The sequence below is a fragment of the Micrasema longulum genome, unplaced genomic scaffold, assembly GCF_059751315.1.
Source record: "Micrasema longulum isolate JH-2025_06_02 unplaced genomic scaffold, ASM5975131v1 h1tg000487l, whole genome shotgun sequence".
NCBI classification, from domain to species: Eukaryota; Metazoa; Arthropoda; class Insecta; order Trichoptera; family Brachycentridae; genus Micrasema; species Micrasema longulum.
The window spans coordinates 1,670,919-1,692,118 of record NW_028277684.1 but is presented as its reverse complement, the minus strand read 5'-3'; the positions used below and the strand labels follow the sequence as shown (position 1 = coordinate 1,692,118).

General features: G+C 34.8%; 1 protein-coding gene across 1 annotated transcript in view; it reads left to right on the top strand.

Annotated features, from left to right (window-relative positions):
• LOC148281209 (paired box protein 3 homolog) overlaps window positions 1-21,200 on the top strand; it is a 53,271-nt gene that overhangs the window by 12,979 nt on the left and 19,092 nt on the right. Inside the window, exons 3-4 of the mRNA XM_088227123.1 lie at window positions 2,765-2,905; window positions 19,628-19,739. Coding sequence (XP_088083249.1) covers window positions 2,765-2,905; window positions 19,628-19,739 — 253 coding nt within the window. The remainder of the gene's footprint in view (window positions 1-2,764; window positions 2,906-19,627; window positions 19,740-21,200) is intronic.

Here is a 21,200-nt window from a genome sequence, read left to right as displayed (position 1 = left end):
TTAAAAACTGAGGTGTAATTTACATAATTTATTTTTTGCCATTTCTTGCCGACGCAACGCTCGAAATAACAAAAAATTATGTTGCAAATTATGACGGGGTAGTAGAGTAGGTCTCGTTCTGACAAAAAAAAATAAAAGCTTTGTTTTTTATTTTTACCGCTACAAAAAAGTATTACCGAAGTTATTGTATTAGTTACAATACGAACATACTACGAGTATAAATTTGATGAAAATTATTTCTTGTATTTATCCACTTCCTAAAACTCGTTGACAACGAACGAAGGCGATGCGGTTGGCCGGGCCGTATATTGCGGATGCCTCCTGAGAGCCTTAACCGCGCTTGCCTACTTTACAGGGCATGAGGTTCTCGAAGTCTCGGACGTCCACTTCTAACAGTCGGCAGTTCGTTCAGAACTACTATACCATGATACGGATTATGCGCAGGAGTCGGCAGCCTACGCCGAAGGCGCTTTGTTGACACCCTATTCTCCAACTAGAGAGCGGACATGGAATGATGAGAACTTCGTTCCTTTGATGCATACTCGTATTTTATACCTTTTTTACTACTTATTATTTATCCTCGTTTAGGATGATATTAAATTTATGGGACTATCAAATCTTATAGACTTAAAAAGGCAAGAATATTTTTTTTCAAAATAATAAATATTTTATTTTATTTTATTTGGGAAATCAACAGTTCTACATACATATTTATAGTAAATAAACAGATATAGTGTATAAACTCAGAACTAATAACAGATTTCCACATAGTATACAAAGTTAGTAAAGAAAATATATTACATATCAAATAAATACATATAATTTAAACATATAAAAATGTTATTTTCATTAAGTTACTGTAAATTGGGCGGGATTAGGACAAGAATGCTTGAAGAGAGGATAAGGAGAGGAAGGGAGATATACATATTTATTATTATAATGTCTACTAAGTTACATAATGCATTTTTAGTGTAAATTTTAAATCTGACAGAGTGATGTTTGTGTTATCTATATTTTTAAATTTTGTATTGTACACTGAAAAAGTCCTACGAAAAAAAGCATTTTTAACATACGATGTTTTACTCATTGGTACATGAAACAGGTGGTACCGTCTACAAATCCTGGCTAAAAACCAATTACACTATATTTTTGAAGCACTTACTTTTTGATACTAACGCACTTCTTAAATATAAGTAAAATATGACAAATGCCATAAAATCAAAAGTTTTGCAACAAAATACGAGTGTCCCGATAAAGCGAAGTGATATAATATTAAATAATAGGCTCATATTTACCATCAAAAACACGTTTAAAGGATATTTAATGGACAATAAATCAAAAGAAATGGAAAACGATTGCAAAAAGCAGGAATGTTTCCAATGTTTGGAGCAAATAGACGATTGATGGGTGGTTTTATGGAAAAACAAAGAAATCAATTGACACAATAATAAGGATTCTTCGAAATACTTGGAATGGAATTTTGGAAGAAAAAATACAGCCGAAATGCACGTGTGACATTTACGTAGACATATTTGAGAGCCGTAACTTCCTTTTTATCCACTGATATCAGTATTAGTAGAAATTAATTAAGAGGGAATTAATAAACACATTGTACAATTCCAATCATTAGTATTGAGTATTGGAGATAATAATTTTATAGGTCGTCAACGTCATCATGATACCCCTTTAAAATTCAATATTTAGTATCCGCCCTGACAGAAATCACACCCGGGGCCTCAAATATGGTTTGCGAACACACCACGAACACTACACGGAGAAGCGGACTTATCTTTACTCGATTTCTTTATTCGGGATTTTTACCTGAGAGCAGTCATCGAGTCGAAACTGTCACTGTCAGTCGCTGGTCCAGGATACTGGTTCTATTTTTCGAACAGAAATACATTTTTCATCAACTTAGATGCGGTACCAACTCGAAGAAATATGTACATTCCATTTTATTCAATATGCACCATATAGTGTACATATTGAATAAAACGGAATGCAGATAATATCACAAAGCAGATAAATACTTTTTGTACCTAGGTACTAGAAAACAATTTGGTTTTTTTTACACCATTGTTATGCATTGCTTGTTAGCCAGAAGAATAATTACAGTGGTGAATTATATATATAGTAAAGAAAACATAAGCTTGAGATGAATGACAGTAAAATGACTCCCTACGCATACCCGAAAACCGTTTTAAATAACAAAAACTGTATTAATTTTTTGTATTAAATTTTGCCTCAAAAATCCGTTTCCATTATAGTATTTTATATAAATTTAATAACATCAGTTCAGATTATTATTATCATTAATTTGAATTACTTTACTCTGACGCCCTTCGTGTAAGTCGCCAAAATATCAATTCCAGAATGACAGTAACTTTTGCGATCTCACCGGGAATCGAACCTGGAAACCTCCATGCTTGAAACGAACGCCTCAATCATTACGCCACCGCTAATTATGAGTTTTCGTCATGCATAATTATATCAACCATGATGATGGATGATGTAATTTGATCAGAAACGTCGAAAAATAGTATAAACGACACGCGGCACGATAGCCTAGAAAAACTCGTGATTTTTTTTTAATGTCTTCATCGTAGATATTTTGATTTCAGTAGATTTGTGCATGATTCTTATTTCAAAAAAATGCATTCAAAATTCTTTCAAAGGCGTTGATTAATTAAAATGTCTTTGTTTTAAATCACAATTTAATCATTTATGTACTTATATTTAAACGAAGCGTTTTTTTGTCGAACAGGAAACCGGTTCCATTCGACCCGGGGTCATTGGAGGGTCCAAACCGCGGGTCGCCACCCCCGAGGTCGAAACCAGGATAGAGGACTTAAAGAGACAGAATCCGGGAATCTTTTCGTGGGAAATTCGGGATAAACTTATCAAGGTAACTAGACCATTTTCTATTATCTGTTTGATTTCTCTCGGAGAACCTTGATAAGATGTGTCATTTTGGTATTTCGAAAACACAATCAGTAAAATTATTACTTGCAGAAATCATTAAAATTTCAGATAAAGGAGAATAAAGAAGAACATTCGAAATAGTGAAGTGTAAAAAAAATGGGTAAACAAACATTCAAATTCATAAGTGAATTTTTGGTGGAAGTTCATTGTAATTGTGGAAGAACATTCAAATTAGTGAAAAAATTTGGCAGAGATTTACTGTAATTGAATAAAAATCAACTCTAGAACAAATAGAGAAGGCAGGTATTGTTATTGGAAATATATGACGCTTTTTCATCTCAGACAATGCGTTTTTTAATTGAAACGAGAGACTGTGGTTCTTAGTACATAACAATAGCTTCAGTTATCAGTATTTTCTCTTCTAGTCGGTGGGTACTTCCACAGAACTCAAACTTTGATTAGCGAAATATACCTTTAGCAAATCAGCCATAAAGTTCCGCTTGAAATGTTAAAATGCTTATTACCAGCTATAATCCAGCGGGTAGAAGCTTATATTACGTACAACTATATAATACGCCTGAGAGCTACGCATAACCATTTAGCATTATTGCTATGACCTCTTTCTCACTATTAACTATTTTTAGTATAATGTTTTCTTAGTGGGAAAGTACAGGTGCGAGTAGATAGACTTTTTATAGACATCAATGCATTTTAACGCAATTCCTACAAGATTTATTTGTTTATCAGAAGTTAAAAAGATACAATTAATATTTTCATATTTCAGTTGCTTACTTTGTCTACATTACTTCAACAAAAACGTTCAGCTCTTTTCATTTGTAAAAATCACTTTGATAAGGGTTTTGGCTCTTTTGATTTATAAACAGTTTCAGGTTTAGCTTTTTAACTTCGTTAAAATAAAGTTTTTGGTTCTTTGTTTTCATAAAAATCACTTCAATAAAGTTGAAGCTCTTTAAAAAAAAAGTACTTAAAGAAAGGTACCCGCTCTTTTCATTTACAACAATCAACAGATCTTTCTTCATTTATTCAAAAAACCAGTGTACAAAATATCGCAGATATCAAAAATGAAAGTGATAACGCGTAACGACCGATTTTCAATTTTTCTAGATACATACCGTAGTGCAACGGAAATATTTCAGGGGGGTAAGGTTCCTTCTTTCAGTTATCTTCTATTCAGAGGTTTCAGGCGCGAATTGGAAAAACAAGGAACCTCCTAATTCTTGTAGTTCAACCATAGTTAACTTAAAACCCACCTGTAAAATTTAAGTGGTTGGCCTTGCTAAGATATTCCTAAAGAACTTCTATTAAAAAACGCTGATACCATTTGATTCGGTATTTTAAAAAATGGCTATGGAAAGCACAGTGTTGCAACCCCTGACTTCTGGAATAAAACGTTTAAAAAATATATTTTATTACATATGTATTTGTATCGCTAGGATTCATATAAACGTGGATGTATGTTTTATTTTTCCTCATTTGTTCCGTATTAAAAGCGTATACTATGGTCTGAACTAAAATTATTTTAATTACAAATTGCATCTTTCGTCATTAAGAGTGTTTACAAAAGTTATTCTGACCATAAAACGCCCTCGTAAAATAAAGTTCCCACCAAGTATTCAGTACTATCTTCTTCTATATACAAAATATACTTGTACCGATGAACATATTATATCAGTATATAAATTTAATGTAGATATTAAAAATATGCAACTGCAAAGATATAAATATTATATTATATTATATAATATTGAATGTAAAAAAAACGGATAGTAGAATCGATCAGTTTACGACTACTCAAATACTGATTGCGAATACTTTTGAGTTAAATTTAATGACTAATGAGTATTTCAAGATATCATCCATTTAATCATTAAAGGATTCATTCGCATTGCATCATAAATTACTGCATTTATATTGAAAACATTTAAAGAAATCATTAATGTATTCTTATTATTTTGTTCCCTAAACTTAAAAAATATATAATTATAAGTATAAGACAAAAGATAAATAATTGACTTATTGAAGGCTTAACAGCGAATTTAACTGAACCAATAAATTGTGGATTTTACCATACATCAAATAAACATTAAAGTACGTTTATGTATTTACATAATATTTTTTTTTATTATAATAATGATCAAAACGTTATAAAATGACAATTTTATGGACGTTATTCCATTTGTTATAATTAGTGGCAACCAAAAACCATATATTTTTCTAAAATTGTTGGTAAAAATATTTTGGCCAATAACCATCGATGTGGCTTCGACAAATAGCTTCCAAGGCCACGATTATAAACGCCATCTTCATCGGTACATACCGAAACGGTATACTTAACTTTCCTACTATCTCTATCTACCTCAGTATGTTCTACCGACCTGTCGATACGTGTTTAAATTACGTCATTTCAGACGTCATATGATCATATTCAACGGATAAGTGTTGCCGAAACTTTACTCCGCGTTCAATGCTAAACTATATCTCTTTCCCTTTCTTAGATTAAAAAAAAAAAAAAAATCGTAATTGAAACAAAAATTGCGCTGTGGATCAAAATTTTTCTCACTTTTAATGCGGAAATAAGTATACCGTTGGGTGGGGTACTTGAGCCCTCGGTACATGCCGATGTACCTACCTCAAAACTTGAAGATAAAGGGTCGGTAGTGTATCTTTGTCATCGCTCGGGAGAATTCATCTTCAACTATGACGTCATAGTGAAGGTATGTCACTTTAGTGTGTAGATTTGTGTACCGTGGCGTACGCGTCCCCTCGGTGAATATAGATGTACCTACCTCAAACATGAAGATAGAGGATTGGTAGTGAATCTTACCGTCATGGTTAATATATGACGTCCTTAACTTCAGATTGTAATCATGGCCCTGATTTTTCTTTCGACTGCCAATTTCTGTGCGTCTCAGGTCTACATTTTGTAGTTCTAAAATGAACTGCCGACAAATGGTTATCAGTTGTCGTCCAGGACTAGAGGCCCTAATGCCTTGTAACATTAAGATTCTCGTGAGGCATCTGCAGTAAGTGGCTCAGTCAACGGCTCAACTTGATTGTATTGTCATCGGAAGTTTCTGCATTCGTATTCAAAAATAAACATTGACATATCAATTATATTCTGATTTTATTTTTCTGTAGATAAAGCTAGTTTTTACTACCTATTGCTGTGACGTAGGTACGAACGATCTTTTTTACCATTATTTGACGTTAGCTGGTTTATTAACAATAATCGAACGTTTTACCGTATAATAAAAACCAACGATACAATTTATAACACATATCGCCAGCAGATCGCTAAAACCAGCTAGCAAGATAGTAACACTGGCAGCAAAACCAAAATAAAAGCCTATGGTGAAATGTCCAAAGAAATCCCAACAGCCGGTAGCATATGATAAGGTGACAGTCTGAGCCCTTATCTGTTCAATTGAACTATGGACAAAATCATGAAAGAAGTGAGAAATCTAGGACTAGGTTACAAATTGGGAGATAAAGTCATTAACACAACATGCTACTTTAGTGGGATAGTTACCACCTTTATGTAGGCACCTAGTTGGTGGCCTAATTTTGTGATGTACAAAGTTATGTGGGTGCACAGAATGAGAGCAAGTAAAACAGGGTACTTACGTTTTACACAAAGATTTATTCACGAAACTAAACTACTGAAGCTAACACATTGAAAGAAGGATTCTAATAACTATATTAGGCAAAATAAAATGAAGTTGGTAAATCTAAATTGGCGGTAATTTTGTGCCTCGAAGACGCGTGCGGTGAGGTCGGAATCCGGTAGTTTTCTCCTTAGCCGGTTTGGCCCGTTCGTACGCTCTACGTCGGCGTTCGGCAATGTTCGGCTCGTGCCGTCGTTGTCGACCCGCCACACAGCCCCCTTCCAAGTTTTGAAATCTGTTTTTCAAAACTGACGCTGTATCACCCTCCTGCCGCTACGCGTTGTGTATGCCGGTTGTTCTGTTGGTGTTTCCGTTTCTGCTGGACTGGCTCGTTCTTCCGCTGTCTGGAACGCCGGCTTGCACCTGTCCAGCGAAACCTTTTTCTGTTCGCCATCCACGTCCAGTGTTACCGTCTTTTCCGCCCTGGTGATGACCTTGTAGGGCCCCTTGTAGTTCGGCATCAGGGGTTTGTACACTCTGTCGTCCCTCAGAAACAAGTGTGTGGCTCTCTTTAGTTCCGGGTGGATGAAAACGTTACCTTTATTGTGGTGCTCGACTGGCCTTGGTTTGACGTTTTGCATGAAATTTACCAGTTGCCTAGTGTAGGAGTCCGGGTCAATGTAGTCGTTCGTCTGCTCCAGGATGTCTGCTGGTAACTTTAGTTTGCACCCATACAGCATCTCTGCTACTGAGTGCTCTGCATTCGTGCGCAGTGTGGCCCTCAGTCCGAGTAGTATGGTGCTGATCGATTTTGTCCACGGAACAGGGTGGTGAGCTTTAATGGCCGTCTTCAGCGTTCTATGAAATCGCTCGATCATGCCATTACTTTGTGGATGGTAAGGCGTCGTGTTGGAGTGTGCTATGCCTGATCTGGAACAAAACAAGTTAAAGTCCGTAGACATGAATTGCCTACCCTGATCAGTTATAATTTTCTCCGGTACGCCGTATCTCGCAATCCAGTTGTCCCAGATGGCTCTGATGATTGTGTGGGTCTGGATATCTGCGATAGGGATTACTTCCGCCCATCGAGTGTATCGGTCGATACATGTGAGGCAGTACCTCAGTCCCTCTGATGGTGGAAAAGGTCCGATGAGGTCGACATGGACCACGCAGAATTTCTGTCTCGGCATGTCGATCTTGATGATCGGTGTCCTCGTGTGTTTGTTGACTTTGCTCTTCTGACAGGGTATGCAGGCCTTCGTCCAAGCTGCGCAGTCTGCTTTCATATTTTTCCAGACGCCTCTTTGACTGATGGTCTTGGTCGTGGCGTCGGCTCCTGCATGGTTGAGGTTATGCACTTGGTTGAAGAAAGATCTCTGTAGCGTTTTTGGGATGTACGGTCGCATGTTGCCTTTGTTGAGATCGAAGACGATTTCTTGTCCCTGCATGTTGGTTTTGATCAGGTTCAGAGCAGTGTTCTTGTCGTCCAAGAGTGCGAGTAGTTCGTTGTCCTGCCTTTGTTCTTTATGGATCTTTTCGAACGATATGTTTGCCTCTTGTTCGATCATGTCGATTCTTGATAAGGTATCGGCGACGACGTTGTCTTCTCCTTTTATGTATTTGATGTCCGTGCTGAACTGTGAGATGTAGTCTAGATATCTGAGTTGTCTGGGGCTTTCTTTGTCGTGACTTTTCCTTCTAAACACGAATTGTAGTGGTTTATGGTCCGTGTATATACAGAATTCTCTGCCCTCCAGATAATGTTGAAAGTACCTTACAGTCTCAAAAATGGCTAGTAGTTCCCTGTCGTACGTACTATATGAACACTGAGCCTTGTTCAACTTTTTTGAGAAGAAACTTATCGGTTTGTAGTTGATGCCGTCTGTGGTTTGTTGTAGCACGCCTCCGATTGCGTAATCTGAGGCGTCTGTCCACACTGACATCTTGCTGCTTTCCTCTGGGTAGCTAAGCTTAGTGGCGTTGATCAGCGAGTTCTTGACCTCTTCGAAATCGTGTGTAGTGACTTCGTTCCACTCTACTTTTCTGTTGTCATTCTTTTTTGCTCCCTTGAGGTAATCGTGTAGTCGTATCAATTTGTGTGCTGCTCGTGGTATGAATCTTCGGTAGAAGTTTCCCATGGCCAAGAATCTTCTCAACTGCTTAATGGTTTCTGGCTTGTTGAGGTTCGTGATGGCTTCCACTTTTGTTGGCGAGGGTCCGATGCCTTCAGCCGAAATTTCATAACCAAGAAATAACAGTGTTTTCTTGGCAAACTCGCATTTAGATGGGTTTACCACCATTCCATGATCTTGAAGTCGCTGGAACAAAGCTTTTAAGTGTTCCACATGTGTTTCTTCGTCTGGTGAAGCGATCAATATATCGTCGATATATGCGTGTACTCCTTCTAGACCTCTTGTGACTTCGTTGATGTGACGTTGGAATGTTTGTGCAGCGCATGATAGTCCGAATGGCATTCTTACAAATTCAAATAACCCGAATGGTGTGGTTATAGCTGTCTTTTTAATGTCAGTTTCATTAATTGGAATTTGGTGATATGCTCGTTGTAAGTCAATTTTGGAAAAAATTTTACAGTTAAATAAGTCATTGCATATATCGTGGATATGTGGCAAGGAATAACGATCAGGTACCGTCTGTGCGTTTAAGCTACGGTAATCGCCACAAGGGCGATAAGTACCATCGCTCTTCTTCACCATATGCAATGGAGAGGCCCACTCACTCTTGGAGGGTCTACAAATACCTTGAGCCACCATGTGATCGAACTCTTGCTTCGCCTGCCTCAGTAGTTCTGGGGACAGCCGACGAGTCTTACACATAACGGGTTTGCCACGGGTATCTATATGGTGGATTGTGTTGTGTTTATCCAGCCCTGCGTATGGTTTATTGATATCTACTAGTTGTGGATACTTCAATATGAGTGAGTGGTAAATGTTGGTTTTGTCTGTTAATGATATGGAACATGTTATGTTGTTGTTTGTGGAGATGTCAAATGCTCTGATTATCTTGCCGTTTGTATTGTCTACTAACCGTTTGTTCCTAACATCTACTAACAGGTGGAAGTTGTGGAGAAAATCTGCTCCTATAATAGGGCGTGTCGTATCCGCTATTATAAACTTCCATGTAAACATTTGTTTACATCCCAGATTCAGTGTTACCGTGGTAACTCCGAAATTCTGGATCGTAGTCCCGTTCGCTGCATAGAGAATTAGCTTAGACTTTTCTCCATGGCGTTTGTGTAAAGATCTAGGAATTAATGATATTTCCGATCCGGAGTCAACGAGGTATGACACACCGGTATCACGATCTTTAACAAAGAGACGTGTTGTGTTGGTTGAATCAGCCGCCTCCGCTATGATTCGACCATCTAGTTTTTTGAAGCTAGATGCGGTTTAAATTCACATGGTGTGACGCATTTCTTAGCTTGATCGCCAAATTTTGTGTGGAAGTAACAAAGAATAGTTTTCTTGTTATTTCCGTTGGCCCTATAGCTTGTTTTGTTGAAATTGTTGTTGTATTTGTTGTTATTGAAATTGTTACTGCTGTTACTTGTTGTGTGTTTGAATCTATTGTTATTGTTGTTGTGACTATGCTGTTTGTTGATTGTGTGAAATAAACTCTCTACCTTATGGGTTAGAGCTTGTACGGACTGTTCTAAACTACAAATGTTATTTTTATTGTTGGTACCTACTACCGCTACATTATCCTGTGTGTACACCTGTATTAGGCGATCTGCTATCGTCGCTTGCCTATCCCAGTCATCTTCGCTTATGGCTAAATGCGCTTGGATCGTCTTGGGCAGTTGTTGTATCCACAAGTATTGCAACGTCGTTTCGTCTATTTGTAAACCTATTGCTAGCGTCCGCATCTCTCTAAGTAGGCTGGATGGGTTTCGATCCCCAAGCTGTAAGGAAGAAAACAGTTTTTCTCTCCTTCTGTCCTGTGGACAGCCCATGCGTTGGATTATAGCTTCCTTCAGCCTCGTATATTTTGCTCGGTTCGGTTCCATGAGTAAAATATCTGAAACTTGTTCTATGTGCGTTTGTTCAAGTTTTGACACTAAGTGACTATAACGTGCGTCTTCTGAAACTATGTTTGCCAACTCGAATTGTGCTTCTATCTGTTTAAACCAAAGTTCGATGTTGTTCACCCATAGCTGTGGTAGTTTAACGCTAATCCTATCCGTGTGGAACATGTTGTTTGCTGTGTTGATATTTGTCAAGTCAGTGTTGTCCTTGTTAGCCATTGTTTACAGTTTAAAAATATTCGTTTTTTAAAAAAAAATTCAGAAAAATGTATGTAATAATGATTACAGTATAAGTTAAAATATTGAAATAAAAGTATTCAATAATGAGTGTAGTTGTATTAAAAAGTTAAGTTTAAATTATTAGATTTAAATTTAAATTTAAATTTAAATTTCAAACAAAAATATTTATTTTTTAAATGTCAGAGTCACTATTTGTTATGTATGTACTGTGCAAGTTATAGAAAAGAAAATTAAAAACAGAAAATTTAAATAATTATTTTACCATACGGCGGAACACATTTTCCAACTATTAGGTATTTGTATTCTCCAAGCCTGAGTGGTCCCCTCAATATTAATATTCCTTTTGATTGTCCGTTGTACAATATATCAAGTTTAAAAATGTTTATGGTAAAACTTCAAATCTGTAACACATAATAACATGCATAGCCTAGGTTAAAAATATAAACATATATAGTACAGTCACACAATATAATGTATATAGAAAAAAAGTATGGATACTAATGTCCACGTACTAAGTTAAACATTCGTCGTCTTAGCCGCCCGAATATCTGTTTGTTTGATAGTTTCAAGTTGTTTACAAAAATAAAATTTTACAAATTGCAAGTATTGTGAACGACTGCACCAGCTGAAAAATATTTCCGATAGATTTCGCTGGTAAAAAAAAACTTACTCCCGCAGTGCGTTCACAAGGAGAAAACTTTCGGATGCCTACGTCACGCTTGTCTCGCCATATAATATTTGTCAAAAATAATTATGTACCGGATTTTTGAAAAAAAAAAAAAAAAAACAAAATTTAAGAACTATAAATAACAATTATTTTCCGGTACCCTGTAAGTACCTCTACTCAATCTGGCACCCTATGTAAATGTTCGTGTGAATTGTTTGTGTGTTCGACTCAAGAAAAATAAAAAAAATAAAATTTATATGTGTTGTAGGAATGTATTACTCGGCGTGCGATTTTTGGTGAGCGAGTCGCTCGAACGTATTATATTATGTTTGTTTATAATAATTTTAGTTAAATTATGAATCACCTGTTTGAATTAATCCCGGCCGAGTAATATTGTTAAGAAATTAATCACAGTTTAATCAATTCACTAGTTACATTAATTACATTTACATTAGTTACATTTACATTGAAGATTGTTACCGACAGAAAAATTCACTCGATTCGCTCGGTCTTTGAAAAATCTAATTCTATTATATATTATAATTATTATAATATAATTCTATTATACTAAATTAATTAACCTTACAATAAGTTAACCTTGAAATAGATTAACCTTGATTAATTACAAATAAATTAAAAGTGCAATCAAATTAAAAATGAAATTTTAAATTTTTCATGTACCGACCGAAAAAAAGTAATTGTTGTACAATTTTGTCAAGCGAAGATATTTCTGTCTGAAATTTTGCGCAATTTTTATGGAATTTGAATGGGGTCACCGTGATTGATTGTTTAATGTTGTGTTTTCGTGTTCAAACGTCGGGGTATACCACTTTAGTGGGATAGTTACCACCTTTATGTAGGCACCTAGTTGGTGGCCTAATTTTGTGATGTACAAAGTTATGTGGGTGCACAGAATGAGAGCAAGTAAAACAGGGTACTTACGTTTTACACAAAGATTTATTCACGAAACTAAACTACTGAAGCTAACACATTGAAAGAAGGATTCTAATAACTATATTAGGCAAAATAAAATGAAGTTGGTAAATCTAAATTGGCGGTAATTTTGTGCCTCGAAGACGCGTGCGGTGAGGTCGGAATCCGGTAGTTTTCTCCTTAGCCGGTTTGGCCCGTTCGTACGCTCTACGTCGGCGTTCGGCAATGTTCGGCTCGTGCCGTCGTTGTCGACCCGCCACACTACTCAGATAATTTTGAATCGGGTTGTGGTCCTGTGGCTAGTGTCTCGGACTCATGGACCAAAGGTCTGTGGTTCGAATCCCACTTTACCCCAACTTGATTCCCATTTTCTAATAGTGAGTTATTTACAACTCGTTGAAAATGGCCCTCAAAATTAAATATTTGGGTAAATCATAAGAACGCAAATATTTCTTTTTTTTAAAGAAAAAAAAAATAATAATGTAACAATAGTGGCAGAATTAGAAGATGATTTAGAACGCATGTTACATGAATTTCATCCACCATCTCAGCCAGCAAAACAAAAAGCTTAACGATATTTAAGCACCCTAAGAGATGCAAACTGATGATAAATGATAAAACAGTGGAACAGGTCATGTCTTTAAAATATTTAAGTGTTAAAATCTCGAGCTACAGTGACCTATTCTCCTAAGTGAGGGAACAGAAGAGAGAGTGGACAGAAAATCAATTAGATGGACTTACGATACCCGAGACATATGTGGTACGGTGGAGCAGAACAAGGAGAAGATTCTGGTCTAGTCGGTGGAATGGACAGCTCCAGAATCCCCTATACCGTGGCCCATGAAATCCCAGCTGATTGCCATCTGCCTGGAAGACCACCAAAGAAATGGAAAGACTGCTGGACTAAGTATTTTAGTAATCACATATCAGAGCAACCGATCTTAACATAGAAGAAGAAGTAGAAAAATATATAATTGATTTCTATTGTTTTACAAAAATAGGAAATCTGTGATTTGAAGAGTTCTTTTAGTTAAAATACGTTTATTAGTGAAACATATAACCAAGCACTATTTTCAGGGTTTTCATGTTCCAATAGGCACAAGGCTGAACTAAAAAAACGAAAAAAAAGTATTTTCTAATTTGTTAATGAAAATTAATGAAACATGAAATTCGGCAAGCTAAGTAATTGAGCTATTTCATAATCGCGTGGCTAGACAATAATGTTAATTAATAAAATCTACTTCTACTAACCTACACATATTACACATTTTTAAACCGTTATTGTAATTAACTCATAAATGCCATGTTCACATTTTTTTCATTTACTTTGTTTTTAGCACTAAACGATTAATTATCCCACCAATTTTTTCACCCATGATTGTTGAACAACATTTATATACTAATAAAAACGAAAAATACGTTTTTCTAAAAACTTTTCTCACCACTGAATAATTTAAACTTTCTCTCTTATCATAATTTTCCTAGTGGTGCATAGCGCACAGCATCAAAATTCCAATTGCAGCGTACATAAATCGATCTTGTTACACGCAAGGTAAGATGATCAGTCTTATGCTTCAGATTCTAGTCCAGGAACAATAAAATATTGCAACATAAAACCACCTTGAATGAATAATGTGTATGTCCCTGTCAGAAATCGAACCAACGATGGAATCTAGCATCGCGTCAACCATTACACTACGAGGCGGACTTATCTCCACCCGATTTCCTTTTTCAATATTTTTACATGTGAGCAGCCATCGAGTCTAAAACACTCGTTCAGGGTTCCTGTTCTATTTCATAGACATAGCCGTATTCTTCATCCGCCTGGACACAGAAATTTTGGCTCCCATACAGCATTTAAAATATCCACAAACGGCATGTCCTCATTTTAATGATTTTTATGCAGAATTATATAACACAATAAACGAACTTCATTTGTATTTGTAAATATATTTTCTTGCATTGTTGAAGCAAAAACAACATGGTAAGCCGTAACCAACTTTATGTTGTTTCTTTGTATAATGTCTTATCCTAATGCAACTTTAACTGAACAAAATATTCTTACTTCAATGTTTGCAGATAATAAAACGCATTGAGTTCACGGTACAAAAAGTCGTTTACAATCAATGTTAATTACACAAGAAAATAATGCTCCAGTTCTTGTGTGGTGTATTATGACTCGAAATAGATTTACAATATGTTTTTCGTATCTACGTTTTACGACAATATTACAAAGGAAAATTATAACAGAGCACACAAATATAAAGGCGTTTGTAATGAAATATTCACGGTTTATTAAAGTTTTATAATAAACTAGCTGAACCCGGCAATGCTTTGCTATTGCTATATTTGAGTATATACTCGTATATGGATTAAATTAACACAATCGAATGTTTGATATTAATTATTGTATTTAGTTCAAATTAGATATGTACATACCTGCATTATTATTTTTATGTTTTGGTAAATGGATATTTAAACATTGCTTTTCTGCCACCGTCTTGCAGATGCCTCCCCGATACTGTGTGAAAAAGACAACTGCGTGTCGGACTTTTTATTCCTTACTAAATTAGACTTAATCGACGTTTCGTTGTCCTGTTTTCTGCACCTCAAAACTGAACCGATTTTGTTATTTTTTTCAGACACATTATAATAATGAAATGTTCTTTTTGCGTTTTAAAAAATGGTTATCATATTTGTTTATCGTGCGCATGAACAAAGCAGATAAAACAGAGCGCTTTTATGGCTTTTCGAGTGGTTCTAGTTCCTATAGTAAACAATTCATAAAAAAATAAAAAAACACTGGGGACACGCCAATGGTAAATATCTAAAGTGTGTAAAAAATCACTGCGCTAGTGCCAAAATCCAGGGAGAAATATAAGAATACGTTTGTATGAAAAAAAGTCAGACTGAGTTTCCTCTTAAGATAAAACCATATTAAGCATACTTACAAAACTTTACTTCATAATGCTTTTACGTAACCATAAAAACAGGTTCGGTTTTCATCAATAAAACCATTAATCTATTAATACACATAATGCACCTTGAGCCCTCTGAAATTATGACACTTAACTAATGCCCAAACCATCAGTAATGCCCAACGCATATTAAGTCGTTCTTTAACCGCCAGCCGAGTTTTAACGTGAGCTTGACATTTAATTCGAAACCGAAATTCCTGGTTGTGTCTTGAAAGCGTGTAAAAACCGTTTGGCTAAACGTAAAATAGATTATTATTCTTATTATTAGTGGTGAGGGTCAGTGCTATGCAAGCTCCTGACGTAAAACAGATTATGTAACTTTTTGTTTGTTAGTAGGTACCTAGGTATTTGTTTATGATTGCATTCCATAACTTAAAATAATATAGGGACTTAAATTTAGAATTATTTTTGTAAATGTTAAACTCTGCTCTTTTTGCCAACAGGGGTGCACTTAATGTAGGTATACGATTTTCAAAAATGAATTGAATGCCTGTCATTGACATAATACATAGAAACGCTATATAGAGTAAAATATTCAAAAACGTAGTGACAGAAACGTACCCATAGTTACTAAGTTTGTTTATTTATACCAGGGCTGCATTCAACTATCATGTATATGCTGCCAAAAGTTGAAGGATACTCATTTTAGGTACATAAAAAAGTTTGTATTTTAACGTCAACAATCAACATTCGTTTTTAGTAGATCTCAATCAGGTTTTTTCCTTAATTTCTTATAATTTCGACTCATTTATTTTATTTATATGGATTTTGAGGAATGCAAAAATAATATTAACTCGTGAACAAATGTTTAATATTAAAATGTTACACAGTACTTTTTTACAATGTTTATTCGAAAGATTTTTACACACTTTGATGACACAAGTGGGCATTTTGTTGTTCGATTCAAAACGTCACGCCTGGCTGGCTGGCGGTCGAAGAACGACTAAATACACGTTGGGCATGACTGAGCGTTTGGGTATGAGTTAAGTGGCATCATTTTTATGGCTCAGAGCATGTCCATGTGTATTAATATGTCAATGACGTCAGTCAATATTATTTTAGTATTGTAAAAAATCCAGTAAAATGGAATAAATGGTAAGAAAATATAAGGAATTAAAGGAAATAGTCTTATTGGGATCCATTAAAAACGAATGTTGTTTGTAAATATTAAAATACAAACTCGTTATATGTGTAAAAAAATAACATCCTTCCAATTTTCAAGTATATACATTCTCGCTGAATGCAACCCTGGTAGGTCAATGAATAAAACATTTACGCTTCTAAAGATAATAAAAAGTACAGTCAGGAATAATATATATTTAAGGAAGAAGTGAAAAATTACATTTATAATTCTTCTTTATGTAACACTGATTGAAAACATCGTTTATATCTTTTTTGTAATTTATTTATATTATCCTAAAAATATTATTAATTAAATTAAAATAAACTATTGTAAGACGTCACTCCCCATTATGTACATAAGAATTATTTATTTCTTTTACGTAATGGGAAACGTTAATGTAAATATATGTATTTGATAAATGTAAAAAATTGTATTTTGTTGTAATATTGTATTTTTATTTGTTATTAATAAATAAAAAATAAAATAAGAAAAATAAAAATTTCTTCGGGTTAAATGAAGATTTTAAGAGCTATAAAAATGCCCAGCGTAAAGCTCATCATTTTGAAAACAACCGCAAGTAAATCGGTTCGGTAGCTATTTAGTCTATCGAGGACACATACACAAGTATTGCCTTTTATATGCATGGATTTATTTTATTTTAAATTGAAATAAAAACGTACAAGATATTAAACTATGTCAATTGCAGGGTTGTGAGACCACTCATACGTACGTTCAAGAAATATTCAAATGAAAATATTGTAAAACCAAATTTTATTACATTTACATTGAATAATGTTTATTTTTAATGTACGCATTGCTGCAAAACAATGCTCGTAATTAAATCTAATATCAATGAAAATTAATGAAAACAAAATAAAGCGATTGCTTCCATTCACTTTTGATCCAGAAATATGTTGAAAATTAATGCAAACAGCAGTTTACTAGTTACAATTGTAACTAAACTGCAGCTAAAAACGCCATAAGCCATGTTTTCATCTTGACGGAAGGATATAATAGTTTGCCCTTCAGGCTATGGTTTCCTAGGAGAGCAATGCTGTATTCTAGCGGCCGCAGTGTGGCGGCGGATGACGTCATTAAAACGTCGTCTGTCAGATACAGACGGTATAGGTAACGCAGCCTAAGTTGAGGCGACCACAGTACTCACATAAGTATACAGCTTTAATATAGAGTGCTTCTTTTCTCTCCATATTACATTTTATTTCATTAATACATATTATGTATTAATATTTCATTTTATTTTAAATAAACGGCCCGAAAGCCATTTACACAAATTAAAACATAAAATAATGAAAACATTCAAAAATATTAATGTGCTTATTTATTTCATTCAAAAGTATTAATGTTTATTTACTTAATTTGTTATCTAATCAAATTTATATTGTGTAATAAAATGTAACATTATATGGTAACACGTCAGATATTATTTATCTTAATGATAAGTTTATGATATAGAATAAATCTCTGATCCCAATGTACGCTGGTTTTATACTTATGGTGTTATTTTTTTTAATGGATAGTTATGGTAAATATTAAGTATTCATAGTTGAGTGGGTGGAGTTATTTCTAATTCTTAGAAGGATCAGGATTATTACCACGTTTGGTTCGTTATCAGAATCTATTAACACTAAAAAGGTGAGAAAACCTTAAATTAACATTCGGAGCATACGTCTAGTAATTGGTAATCAGAATGAAGATAATGTCATAGTGAAGTATGTATGCTTTAGTGAATGGATCATTCTCAAGCGTGCATATAAATTGAAACTGCAGGAAAAACTAATCGTTTAAGATAAAAACCTTAACAAAGGGATCATTTGGACTAACAATACCTATGCATTGCATTTTCTGAGAAAACTAAATGAATATTAATTTGAAACTAAATATATGACAAATTAAAATAATCATCAATAAAGCGTCTGTACACATACTAAAAACAAAAGTATAAGATAAAACAAAAAACATCGTTATTTGAAAAGATCGAGTTTATTGCTTCAAAATTCTTACTGCTTCGAAGTTTGTAAAACTTTAATAATTTTATTTGCTTCGTAAATGGATCCCTTTTTTATAAAGCCTTCAGTTTTCGACCATGAAATTCAATCAATATTAAAAATAAAAACGTATTTTATCTTTAACTCATTGTAAAGTGGTTAGCACGTTTGGCTATCGTGCATGAAATTTCATGTTCGATTCCCGACGGGTTACCGTTGCTATTTAAAAAAATAGATATGTAATTGTTAATCTCCCAGTAGATAAAACGAAAATAAAGCACGAAAATGTATTTAATATTATTAATATATAAAGATCGCCCTTTAAGCGGATTGGGGGATTATATTATTATACCAATATTTTCATGTCCGATGAACACCTGTATTGCTATCACACACACCATTGTACCCTTCGGAAGCCTGTAGAGACAAACCGATACTTGGCTAATTGTAAGTATTCGTTGGCCTCAACTAGAATTGAGTAACATTTTTTCAAACAGCAGTGCTGCCATTTGCAGGACGGCCGTTAATATAGTACAAACAGTTTTCGAACGGTTTTTCTCGAGTAGCGGTGAACATTTTGGCTATCAAAATGAGCGCCAACGTGATGTGGACTAGCAAAATTGCCGAAATGTTGATTGATTTTGTAAGAAAGTTTTATATAATGTAAAGAACAATGACTGTAAAAAAGCACGGTAAAAACAAAATATGTGGAGAAATATAATACAGGGTATTTAAATTAATGTAAATAACACTAAAATTATACGATTTTCTTGCAAGAGAAGGTCGCATAACTTCGAAATTGTTCAAAAAAAATTTTCAACTTACAAATGACAAATCACTTTCTAGTGCATATTTTTGACAGATAAGCCGTCACTGCCTCCAGATGACACCGCTTCCTTGTTTACATCTCTGGACACCGTTTCGACGGCCGTCTTTTTACACCCACCGCTTCGCCATATATATTGCAGCCACCAGATAATGATACCGCTTTCCTAGGAAACCATAGCTTAAGTGCCAGTTATATGCTAGTAACAATATTAATTACAGTTCAGTGTCCGAATAATATTATCTATAATAGTGTGATTTGCAGGAAGGCATAGCTGATCCGCCGAGTGTGTCTTCCATCTCCCGCCTGCTGAGGGGAGGGGGAAGGGCGGACTCTGAGGGCAAGAAGGATTACACCATTGACGGGATCCTAGGAGGTAAATCATGAGTCTTCAAAAATATTTGCATGATTTCCAAATCTAATTACTGGATGAAATATTATGGACATTTTCAGAGTTTGTGATTTGTAATATGTCACTGACTGGTTTTAGTGATTACTTTAAGTAAATATCTGAATATTTCAGAGTATAAAGCCGATGATAAGCCCATTCAGATTCTATTCTCACGAAAAATCTGTGTCTCTATCGAGATAAATTATTTCATTATTAGATACTCGTTTTTCTCTAACTAATTATTGTTGCTGCTAACGTATTATGTTAGCAGATACCAATAAATTATATGCACACTTATATATTATTTTGTATCATACACCAACAGGAGACAAAGAATCGAAATTTTTTAAGTTAAATAGTTCTAAAAATGAAGCCGCGCCATAGCTGTTTTGAATATCTTCAATCCTTACGTCTGTGTCTTTTGATTAAGCCTGTAAATATTTCATTCTCAGAAATGTTTTCCATCTCTGTTGAAATATCCATGACAGATTTAGGCGTTTTTAATACTTCGCAATTATTTATATCCGCAGTATAAACAATTAATTCATTTGTTCACACGCTCAGGACATTTTTCAGTGTAAGGTCGGAGAGCTTTCTAGAAGTTCTAAAGAACCTCCGAAATGCGAAACCAAGGCGAGTGTGAAAATAACCCACAATAAAAATGGCGGCGCATTTTGAATTCGTGAAACACATATCCACCAACAAACACAAAACACAAACAATCGTCAATGGGCTATTTCCGCACACGGAGCTTTGTCGGGGGTGAACCACCCGCAGACATATTGTCCCTATAATATCGTGTTGTGGGCTGTCATCCGATTGTCGGATGTCAGACGAAAACCGACAACAGAGCAGTGTTGAAATCACGCAAGTAAATTTGTTATATTACGTACACACAATAGAACTCATAGATATACTTTTTCTAAAGATCCTAGCCGTGGGAATTCTTCGTAAAATATCTACGTACAAGGGGAAATTTATGTGGTAATTACGTAGATACTGAAACTGACTAGAATGAATATATTATTAGTTCGATGGGCGGAAAAATATATAATAAGTCAATAATATCGATTGTTCAGGTGAACGCAATAAAAATTATCGTATCTGCGAAATTAGATAACCATTCTTTTAATAATAGATCTAAAAAATAATTCTAGTCATTGATTTATAGATTAAACGATTTAATCAGCCTTATTTATGACGGCTTATTTTTACAAATAACTAGCTTTTACCCGCGGCATCGCTCGCGTGGTATACCACAGAGAAAAATTAGTTAGGTAGTTTATTAGTTTTTTCGATTAGCGATAAGAATTTTCCCGACGAAACGATATATTTTTTCAGGGACAAAATACTGCCTGTATCGATTGCCAGTTCTCCAACTATCGCTATGAAAAAATACGACGATCCATTAGTCTATGGCGATGTAGCATCGTTATTCTGTTTCTA